The 11,454-nt window shown below is 42.2% G+C and overlaps 1 protein-coding gene across 1 annotated transcript in view; it reads left to right on the top strand.

The window, feature by feature from the left end:
* The first annotated feature begins 1,163 nt into the window (after positions 1-1,163).
* HIBADH (3-hydroxyisobutyrate dehydrogenase) overlaps positions 1,164-11,454 on the top strand; it is a 74,692-nt gene continuing 64,401 nt past the window's right edge. The window contains exons 1-2 of the mRNA XM_086614692.1: positions 1,164-1,245; positions 9,591-9,751. Coding sequence (XP_086470818.1) covers positions 1,164-1,245; positions 9,591-9,751 — 243 coding nt within the window. The remainder of the gene's footprint in view (positions 1,246-9,590; positions 9,752-11,454) is intronic.

Here is an 11,454-nt window from a genome sequence, read left to right as displayed (position 1 = left end):
GAGCTTATGAAAATATTGGTATGTATGAGTCTCTGGGGCTTCACATGTTTTGCAAAGTGCTGGCAAATTAAAGAGTTTTCAGTTGTGTGTGTCTCTTTCCATTGCCTTAGCTGCAGGGATCATTTTTTCTTCTCAAGTTAGGTACTCTGTCTTAGTGCTCAGCTGAAGGGCAATGAGAGAAAGAAGCGACCAGCCTGTTGAGTCGTAGCACTCACTCATGCCAGAGTAAAGCTACTATATAACCACAGCCTTCTTCACTGCCCACAAAATTCCTTTATGTTGAGCTGGGTTAATTTAACTGTGTATCATCTGTTGTTTTATAGGGGCAAATACAAAATATATAGTGTGGTACTGAGAGAAGAGCCAAGCTCTTATATTGAGCCTATTCTTTCTGTGCCAACTTACAGCTGAGTGAATAGCTGACTTTGTGAGACCTGAGATATATTCCTGATGACTACATTCTCCGGGAAGTCTGTAAATGATATTACGTAACAGCTACAAAAGACCCTCTGACCGAGCAAGAGTAACATAATGCCTGAGAGAGCACCCAGCATTCCTCCGTAACTAATGCAAGGTTTGCTGCCAGGCGGCCTTGTCCCTCACCCCGAGGGCGCCATTTGCGCCATGCTGCGAGTACCTCGGCTCTCACGCGGCCGCGGCCGGTAAGGCCCTACGCTGGGCCGCGCGTCCCCACCGCAAACCGCCTCCACCAAAATCCCAGCTCTGCCTTCCTTCCTTCCCTCCCTCCCCTCAGCCATGCGTCCCTCCAGGCGGCGACGCAGGAAAGGGAGGACGCAGGCAAGAAGGAGGGCTGGAGGGAAACACCTCCCTCAGGGAGCCGCCGGCAGCGGTACACGATAAGCCACCGCCCCGCCGGCCGCTCCGCTGCCCCAATAAGGTGCCCCAGCGTCTGCCCGGCCCCCGCCCCGCCCCGCTCCGCGCTCCGGCCGCGGGGAGCGCCGGCCCCATCCGTCACGGGGTGGGGGGCGGGGCCGGCCGGCCGCGGGGTGGAGGCTTTGCGTTTCCATTGGCTGAGTCCTGCCGAGGGCGTCTGTGGTTGGCTGCGGCAGCTGCCGCTCACAGCGCGTGGGCGGTGGCAGAGGGCGGGGCGGTGGCGGAGCGAGCGGCGGCGGGCCGGAGGTCACTCGGCGCGGAGGCGCAGCATGGCCGCGGCTGTGGTGCTCGGGGGACCTGCGGGCTGGTGGCGCTGGCACAGGCGGGTGCGTGCCGCCGGCGCGGCGATGGGTAAGAAGCTGCCGCGGCCCGAGCGGCCCCGCTCTGACCGCCGGGCGGTCGTCGCCGGGCGGGGAAAGGCCGGGCCTTTCCAGGGGCTCGGCCGGGGAGCGCTGCCGCCGCGCTGCCCTTGGCGGCCGCGGGCCCTCCGCGCCCGACGGGCCCCGGAGTCTCCTCGCCGCGCAGCAGCCCCGGTGAGGGACCTCCCGGAGGAACGCCGGCGGGTGGTCGCTGGCACGGCGCGCTCCTGCGGAGCGGCTCCCGCTGCCGCGTTATTTGGGGCCGTTCTGGGGCTTCGGAGTGGCTTAGCTCAATAAGTGTTTTCACTCATTTGCTTAAAATAGCATACCTGGAAATTATCAGAGCTCGCAAGTGCTTCCTGTGGCACCAGTGACCTGTTAAGCAGTGCCTGTCGCCTAGATTTGGGCAGTTTAACTCTCTCAGTCATTGTAACCGATTGTTTTCCTTAAACTGAAGGTAGATCCAGCGTCACTTCCTCCTGTTTCAGCTCCGCGGGCACTCACTCGCACATATGCTTGATTCAGGAGGGGTGGAAGGAGCAGATGCCTTCGACTGTCCTGTTGGTGCAAGTGAGCAAAGAACGTACTTGCAGAACTGAAGCCCAAACCTTTTCCCTTTTCTAACCTGGAAATCATGCTGATCTTTCCAAGTATTTTAACTGCTGAAGTAGATAATTGAAAGTATATCTTTAGTAGTCTTTTGAGTGTCATTTTGATAGCAGTCTGTTGCTCGTGTGTGTTACTGTACAGGTACACTCCAAATAGACAAATAGGTGAAGACTCTTCAAGTAGTGAAGTGGAAGAAATGTATTATTTTTGATGGTACATGATTCTAAAATCTTGACACTTAACAAAGGGTTTCAGGAATTACTTAATTACTTTTAAGTAAGTAACCTTTTAAAAATTGTAATTCCCCTTAAAACCCCATTTAAACTGATCAATGAAAACTGTTTGACACTTAATTTTGAAACTAGCTTTCAGTGTTAATTTTGCTTGACTCTCTTCCTCTAATGCATGATTTTTATTATAGTTGCAGCTTTGGTGATGTGCTAAGTAATAGTTCAGGTGCAGCAGGCGTATTGATCACGTGCTAGTAAAGTTAAATACAGGAGACCTGTTTGTGTACTTAGTACCTTTTGTAATACCACAGTTGAAAGCAGTAGCTTTCAATGTATTTTGAACTTTCTGTGCATAGTAACTGTCCGATATTTCTGTAACAGCTTTGAAATCCACTGTCTTGGTCAGTATTCCATTGGTCACGTTTAATGTAGAGAAGATGGAAGGGGTCTTGTCTCTTGGTGTGAAAAGCAACCCAAAACACTACACTGGCCCTTAAATTTGAAAAATTTGTCTTTACCTGAAGACCTGAGCGAGAAACTGTGACTAAGTCTAAGGAGAAATTGTGACTCTCTCAAGAAACTTCCATAGAATAGAATTTTACCCACAGCATTTAAGCTCCAACTTACTTAGTCAGTAGTGGTTGTGCTGAAAGTCCTATTGACTCTGAGAAGTGTTTATGGGATGACGGTCTAAGCATTAAGCCTTCTTAACCGCTAAGCTCTACTGCTTAGGTATATGTTGAGATTTCCCCGTCTCTAATGCGTTTATTAGGTTTGCCGTCCTTTTCTTCAGTTTTGAGTAGTCTAAAAGTTGTATTTTGATTAACGATTTCATCAACTGTCCTTCTGAGTGAAACGCCATCCTAGTGAAGGAACTGTGCCAGCTCTGAGAGCTGTCCAACACCACGGCTTGGTAGCGAGCAGGCTGTCTTCGTTCACTTGTTGAATGCTCCTTGGTTACTTGAAGAGTTTCTCTTTGCAGCTGGTGCAGACCATGATGGATTATTTCTTCTGAATGTTTACGCCAGAGGCTGTTAAATCGTCTAGGAGGAAAATAGTTGAGGGCAGATTTTGAAGGAGCATCTTGGATATATATGTTTGTGTATTAACAAGTTGGATAGAGACCATATAGTCTTGTGATCTGCAACTGGCTGTCACTGGCAGAGGTGCTTTGTGGAGAGGGTGTATATGACCTTATTTAAAAATGCTTTTTTGGTGGATGTGAAGAAATCCTTCCTGGGCACTGCTAAGGGAGATAAAGGGGAGTAGGGGGAGTGTTGAGGAAGTATGATGGCTGAGAAAGAAAGATTTTCTGGTGAATGAAGATTAATCAGATGAGGGAGATTTTCATCAAAAAAGACGGTACCCTGCAAGAGAACGAAAATGTCCTTACAAATAGTTTTGGATGAGTAATAGAGACCCATTCAGATAATAGTTTAATAGTACTTTTTCTGATGCAGGAGCTGTGTTTGAATGTTTGAATGATTCCATGCTCTAGTGCAGAGAAGCGTTAATTACTAAGCAAGGATTATGACAGAAAGACCTGCTGCTCTGAAGTCCAGCACATTACTTATTTAAGAGATCAGGTGTACACTTGATATTATTTTTAAATGAAAAGTACTTACTACATGTTTTTGTCTTTAATATATTAGCAAACATTTAATGAGGTATAGTTACAGATAAGAAAAATGAGGTAAAAAGACTCTTGACTGTTAAAAGATAGCATATCTGTTTTTCATCAGCAGGAAAATCAAGTGGGATGTTTTCAATGTAGAGCTGTCCAAATTTAGAGTCTTGTAATCTTCTTAAATTATGATTTTGGCAGAGTGCAGTTCTCAAAATCATTGCATAACCTTCAAAAGCCTGTGACCCTGGGACAATTTAAATTCCATTGGCAAAAGCTTCTAGGCCCAGAAAGACCTGATTCTGCCTGTGTATTGCTGACCTTTCTAACTTCTGTGTTTCTTCATCTAGTTCCCTCCAGGATCTAGTTCAGTAGAGGTTTTATGAGTTTCCATAGAGAAGTCTGCACAAAACACAGCAACCCTCTCTGATCCTTTCTTTCAAAGCAGGAAGGTGAAAAGGGATGGTGTCTTCTATTGTACTCGTACCAGAACTTAAGATGCTAAATCAGTAGCCAAATTTTTCATTTAGTGGCTCATATTGAATTGTCATTATGTTTCCCTCTCCTTTTCAAGTTACTTCATATGCAACTGTACTTTCTCAAAAGCAGCAACTTCAGTAGTTGAGCATCCTCTGGGCATCTTCCCATGCTCCTCTTAAATCTCACTTACTGGGTTGGAACAGAGCTCCAAATTCACTGATTCAGAGAGATTAAGAATATTGTTACGACTTGCAACCACTCTGATTAAGAAATTCGTATGGGACAGGAATATGCAGGCTATTATCCCTTGTGCCAGATTTATTGGTTTCATTTGACTGTGGAGCTAGGGATTCTATCCCAGGAGCTAGACATTTTGGGTGAACATGGTTCAAAATAGATTTTATAAAGCCAAAAAAGTAAGTAATATAGTTGAGATTACAATTTGGGAGTTACTGGTTTCTCAGTCCTGTTCTTGGCCAGTTAGACTGTGCTTTCCCTTGGACTTTTTCCAGCTGTACTGTCTGTGGTCCTATCCGGCTATTAGTTCCTTTTTGTTTGAATACAAAGAGATGTCCTCTGCATGGAGTATTATAGTTTCTGTGCAGTCTAGTATATGCAGTGAATTCAAGGCACCACTGGAGCTGAAATTCTTGAAACTGTAAGAGTTATTACTTTGGGAGATAGTGTAAAAGGAAATGTAAACATCTGAAATGATCTAAACTTGTAACTGTCATTGTTCAGATTGAAAAGAAAATTGCTTTCAGTATCTTTGTTTTAGGTCGTTGACAGGCCAGATATTCCAAAGACAGGGTTGCAGTCTATGCATTTCTGAATTTACTCTCTTAATGGATGTATTTTTTTTTCAAGAAAAGGCATTCAGAGATTAATAAACTCACGCTGATTTTTTAATTAAATTATTTTTAAAGTAAAATTCTCATGAAATTGTAGGTTAGGTCAAATGTTTCTATGCTAGGCTGACTTTTCAAAGCAAAACATTTTTATCTATATTGTCTGTAAGCCCCTGATATAGCAAGAGGGTCAGAAATTGATCCTACACATCAATGGAGTCTTAATGTGCACAGGGCTCTGCGAGCACACGTCCCCTCAAGGGAATAATGAAGAATCTCCTGGGAAAAGCCCAAATTCTTTGGAGTCAGTGTTTGCTCACAATTAACTCGATCTATAGATTAACCTGTGTTGCTGATTCTGTTGCCAGTGAAGGAAGATTAGTTGCACATGGTATCAGTGATTATTTTAAAAGTAGCTTCTATTGTTCTTACGTTCTGCCCTCTGTTAAAAGTTGAATGTGGACTGGACGTTTTTCCAGCCACGTGATTGCAGCAGGTTACTGGAAGATTTTATGGTTGAAGTAAAATGGACTCAATACCACAGGGACAGTTTCTGCAAATGCTTATACAATTGATGGGATTAGTTAAGCGTACGTGTATGTGGGTTTGCAGAATATCAATCCTTAGATGTTTAAGTTATACAGTTATTTCAAAACCAAGCCTGTGCCATGTATCAAACGGTAAACAGTGCCTAGATATTCAAGCTGGACATCACTTTCCATGAAAGCACCTGTGGAGTTTCATCTAATACTAAGATGTGAAAAATTGTATCTTCTTAATCACCCTCTGTTTGGCAAACCCCCGCGGTCTTAAGTACTCTTTAAAAAATATGCCATGATTCTAAATGCAGTTCATTCAAATTTAATTGAAATCAGCTCTATTAGGTATATCTGTGAGCTAATTTCATCACTGCTTTAAAGCAGTTTTCCTTTATTTGAGTACCTGGGGATCTGGAGTTTTTTCAAAGCTGTTAATGAAATTGTATAATTTTAAAGTGGCTAATTTAACACTAGGCGGTGAGAAGTTAAACCAAACTAAGAAGTTGGAAACTGAGTCAGGAATTGGACTATTTCTCTAACAGGTCCTGATTCCTGTGGATTTGAATACATTTTAGTTAGCACAGGACAGAAAATGGTCCCCGATTCATGAACTAAGACAAGAGAAAATCAACAGGGACAGACAAAAGGGGAAATAATAGAATACGGTGAAACAAAACTAATACTACCGATCAGCATGTTGCCTTGTATTCCAGCGTAACTGTTGCTATGCCTTCTGGGGATATTGCAAAATGAAGACTTTTAAGGAAGACCTTATAGTAGAAGAATGAGTTCAATTCATGGATATTTACATTGTTAACAGCTGCCTTAGAGAATAGAAATGCTCATTGGCAATAGGCCTGTCATTGCAGTCCAATTACTGATTGATAAGATCTTAATAGTAAGATGTGATGATAGCCATGAAAAGTCATCCAAGCAAAGCAGTCTTGTGTGACATGGTAGAGAAAAGTAAGGCAGGATGTAGACAAGGAGTGATGGAAAGTAGCATGGGCAAAATGTCCTCAATCCCCAATATTTCCATGAAGATCAAGGCAAGATTATGCCTGTTAAGTTGAGGCAGGTGGCCGGGTTCTGAAGTAGCTGAGATCTCAGATATGATGAAGGAGGAATCAGTGAGATTTAAGCAGATCATAGATGAGTCTTCTAGTCTGTAGGAGTGAGTGGCAGGCATAACTGCTGGTGTAAATATGGGTATAGAAAAAAAGTATCAAGAAAGTTTTCTGAAGATGATTAAGAGATTGCTTGGTGTTTAGTTTGAGTGCTGGTTAGATGTTCATGAGATGGTGTGAGAAAAGAAGAGATCAGGGTAAAAGTGAGGAGTCTACAAGAATGAGCTTGGACGTGGTAGCTAGATTTATGCGTCTGATTCACAGAAACAAAACTGAGGTTTGGAAGCAGGGCTAACTTTAAAGCTAGAACAGCTTGCTCAAGGTGCTCCGAGGTTTCTCCAAGAAGGGAGGTTCCACCACTTCTCTGTGCACCCTGTTCTAGTGCAAAACCTTTCTCCTCATCAGGGATGCTTTTCTTATTTCTATCTGGAATTTCCCTTCCTGCAGCTTTTGGCCTTTGTCTTGTTGTGCGTCTGTGAACAATCTGGCTTCGTTTGTTCTGTAACTCCTCTTCTACTCTGTAGGTACTAGAAGACTGCAATTAGCCTTTGCTTCTCCAGGCTAAGCAAAGACAGTTGCCTTAGCTTCTGCTCATATGCCATATTCTCCAGCTTCTCAGTCTCTCTCTTGTGTTTTGTGCTGCATAAAGTGGAATCACAGATTTCTTTGATTTGTTGGATATGCTCTTGCTAATTTAGGGCAGTATGTAATTAACCTTTTGCTGCAAGGATGCACTACTAACTCACTCCTAACATGTTGTCTACAGGAATCCACAGGTCCTTTTCTGCAGAGCTCCAACCTGTCCTAGCCAGTCCTCAGCCTGCAGTGATATCTCCTGCCCCAAGTACATGACATTGTGTTCGTCTTTGTTGAAATTCTTGAGGTCCATTTCTCCAGTCTTTCTGAATGGTAGCCCTGCCCTGCAGTTTTTCAGCCATTCTGCTCAGTTTGGTGTCGTACGTGATCTTGCTGAGACTGCTTATGTCCCATCATCACAGTCATTGATGAAATCTTTAAGCAGCAGCAGCCCCAGTATTGATTCATGAGGAATGTCACGCATAACTGACTGTTGCTGGTTTTTGAACCACGGATCACTATTGTTTAAGAGCAACAGTCTAGACAGTATTTCTTCCATCAGGCAGTCTTGCAGCCCAGTCCAGTGCATACTTTCCGTTTGGCTACCAGGATGCTAGAGGACGCTGTTTTGAAAGCTTTACTGAAGTCAAGCTAAATAAGACGCAGTGTCATTAAGGGGTAGAGAAAGAAAGATGCTGAAGACCAGGACTTGAACCTCCACAGGAAGCTGGAAGCTTTGGGCTAACAAAAGGAGCAGTTTTGGATTAGTGTAAGTGATATACTGGGGAAGACTGACTCACAGAAACTATGAGAAGAAGAGACTCCAAGATGATTACTGTGGCTGCTGATGATGTTTTAGGCTCTTTGTTCATTTGTTTCCTAGATTTGACATGTAGTACTTCTTAAAAAAGCAATGTGCTCTTTTTCTGACTTATCTCAGTTTGCAATAAGCGTTTTCCCAGTGCAGTTTTCTTTTAAATTGTGCTACTTCTCTAGCTATGTAATTGCTGCAGGCATCTGTGGAAACTGTCTCAGACCAAAGTTCTCTCAACAAACCTGATTTATTAAATGTGGCACTTCCAAAATAGTGCTGCAGATGAAAGAGCATGACCATTGCTGGCTAAAAGGAGCTTAAAGTCAGAAAGACTTTAAAATGATTAATCAAGTGTTATTGGCCTAGAGAGGATTCTTTGCTAAGCATTGAGACCTCTTAGAGTCTAGATCCAGCTTAGGCACATTTTCTGTGTGTGTACTTCTGAGTTAACAGTAGGTTTGTAGTTAGCTAGCCTTGTTTCTGGCTGCTTAATTGCCACATGCCTTAGTGTTTATTCTGCATAACTTTTTCCTTTGTCATAAAGGAGAAATAATTTTCTGCAATAGACAGAAATCCTGGCACTGCCAAATTGTGCTGCCCTTGGATTAGGAGTGTTTAGAGTGGTGATACAGTGGTTGCAGCAGATGAATGCCTGAAACTCTATTTACTGTCCAGCATTTGATACTCACTAGCTGCTTGTAAAAAGTAACTGACTGAAACTGTAGTGTTTTCCACAGATTGTAGGTTATGCCTTAGAGTTCTGTCTTGGCAGTACAGCAAATAGAATACAGAGGGGATTCCTGTAAAGACTTCAGACTTTTGTATTTATACTATAGTTTCTTCTAGTTTTCAGTATTTGCTTTCAAACTGTGATTACATGGCTCAAAGAGTTTGCAATGATTTATTATGGAGACTTTCACTTTTAGGTTAGTGGCTCATATCTGAATGCAGGATCAGAAATAATCAGTTATTATTTGTGAGGGGCGGCATGAAATAAAGTGGCAGCCTCAGTCCACTTCTAGAGAACAGGTGCTAGATATATCCCAAGGCTGCAACCAAGGTTGCAGATAAGGAGTCTGTAAAATATATATAAAATTTGATTTTGCATATCCAGTTTAGGATTTAGACACATAAGAAACCACAGACAAGCCTGCATATTTTAAGTCTTTGTTTGAGCTCTTTCGAGACCTTAGCTTTCAGAGATGTTGCTGAAGTTTGATTATTACTATACTTTTTGAAACACCCACATTTTCCTAATTAAAATAGTTTTCTTTGCGATGTAGAAAAATCATTCTGGGATGGTATTTGTGGCTCAATGTGAGCAATAATTTATGGTTTAAATTATGTAGAATAGGATTCACATTTCCACTATTTTTAAGTGTAAAGTTGTTTAAATCAATGAAAACAGATTATATGCTAGCTTTTGTTACATCATTGTTACACATTACTCTAAAATACAAATATATTGATATTTATTGTTTTGAAATCAGTGTGTTCTAGGGCAATGGCTTCCAAAACCCCAGTTGGATTCATTGGGCTGGGTAACATGGGAAATCCAATGGCAAAAAACCTGGTAAAACATGGATATCCAGTTATTGCATATGATGTGTTCCCAGAAGCTTGCAAAGAATTTCAAGACTTGGGTGCTCAGGTATAGTAATAAAGTTTCTTTGTTCCAACAATAACTGTATGCATTGAATGGTTCTTGCATGCAATGTTTTTTAAATAATCTGTTTTTTTTCTTGGCTGAGATCACAATCAGAACTAAAACAGTGCAGTGAATAAAGTCTGAATCTTGGAGGTTTCACTTGGAGCAAAGACATGATTCTACCCTGAGTAATTTTCATGCTGTTAGCCAGAATTGTTACCCTGTTGGACTTCTCTAGCTGTTTTTTCCCCCCCCTTTTTATGAGAGTAGGTTGATGGCCTGTTCTTTCACCTCCTTCTTTCTCCTGCTTCCTCCTCCCCCAGGTCTAGATGGCCACTGGGCTGCTTTTCATCTGGTTCCTACTTTGACCTTTTCAGGTTAAATGACCCCAGTTAAAAATTCCTGCTGGCATAGCTGTAAGGGTTATAGGGACATATGAGCTTTCCTGCTGCTTCAAGGTGCAGTCCTCAGGGGCAGGGCAAAAATCTAATTATTTAAGTGCTTATTCTCTCGGAGGTGAGGAAGGTTATGGTGAGAGAAGAGGAAGGAATGAAAAGGAAAAAGGAGGGAAGGAAATTGATCACATTAAGGAGGTTTACCTTCCTGCCATATACCCTGCAAAATCTTGGCCCCGTTCCAGTCAGTGCTATTGCTTTTGTTGATCCGTTAATACACCAGAAACGCATTCAGTCTCTGGGATAGTTGGGACTGTCTTTTCTAAATGTCTGAAACATATCTGTATGTTTTTGATATACTTCAAAGCTACAGTAGTTTAGATAGTTGTGGTTGGAGGAATAGGCGCATAGAACACTGAAACAAAAGAATGTACTCAAGTAAGGAGAAACCAATGTAAAAATAATAACCTGATGTGACAGCGTACAGGGTAGGAGGAAATTTTCTGGTGGTGACAAGGAAGTTGTAGGTAGATCCAGACAGAGGAGTTGTATGACTTCAAAGTCTAAACTGCTGGAGCTAATTGCAGCTGTTTTAAATAATGAGATAACGTAAAGATTCCGGAAAGATAAAATGATAAGGTGCACCTGTTGATAATTAATTGTAACTCCTGAATAATTACAGAATCTTGGCCCTAAGTGGAAAGTAAGATTTTCAGGTTGTTTTCCTAGCTACTGTTTTTAGTTTGTTAAAGCAGCTGAGACCCTCAGGCATGAACCAGACCTGTCAAGTGAGAGGCTGGGCAAATAGAAAGGAAGTCTGTTTTGAACAATTGGTTGTATTTTTAATTCATGTTCTGCAGTGGGATCTCTTGTCTGTGGCTGCCTGTTCTGATAGCTTATTGCCATAGTAATAGAATCCTTGACATCTACTGCAAGACTTAACATGTGATATTAAAGGTGAGCTGTAATGCTTTTAAAAACAAAGCCAAAATTATGTTTTAAGATAATAAATCACTAAGAGAATACATGAGTAGAGTTAAATACAATACACTTCAAGAAAATATGTTCACATAACTTCCTCTTCTTGATCTATAGGTGTAAATCCTACCCCAACATTTTTTCCAGGACTTGGAAACTTGTGGGTCCAGGGGGCCTTGTAGAAACTGCTGTAGAAGGAACATTGGGCTCCAAGGGCTGCTTTCTCTTTGGTCTGGCTGGTAGGGTAAGCCATCAGGAACGTTACAGAGGTGAAAAGATGCCCCCCAAGAGACAGTAAATGTTGTCAAAATGTCCATTGTTTAAAGTCAGTTC

Source organism: Tauraco erythrolophus, chromosome 7 (genome assembly GCF_009769465.1).
Source record: "Tauraco erythrolophus isolate bTauEry1 chromosome 7, bTauEry1.pri, whole genome shotgun sequence".
Taxonomy (NCBI): domain Eukaryota; kingdom Metazoa; phylum Chordata; class Aves; order Musophagiformes; family Musophagidae; genus Tauraco; species Tauraco erythrolophus.
The sequence above is the reverse complement of the archived record's forward strand: the minus strand, read 5'-3'. Positions and strand labels throughout refer to the sequence as shown.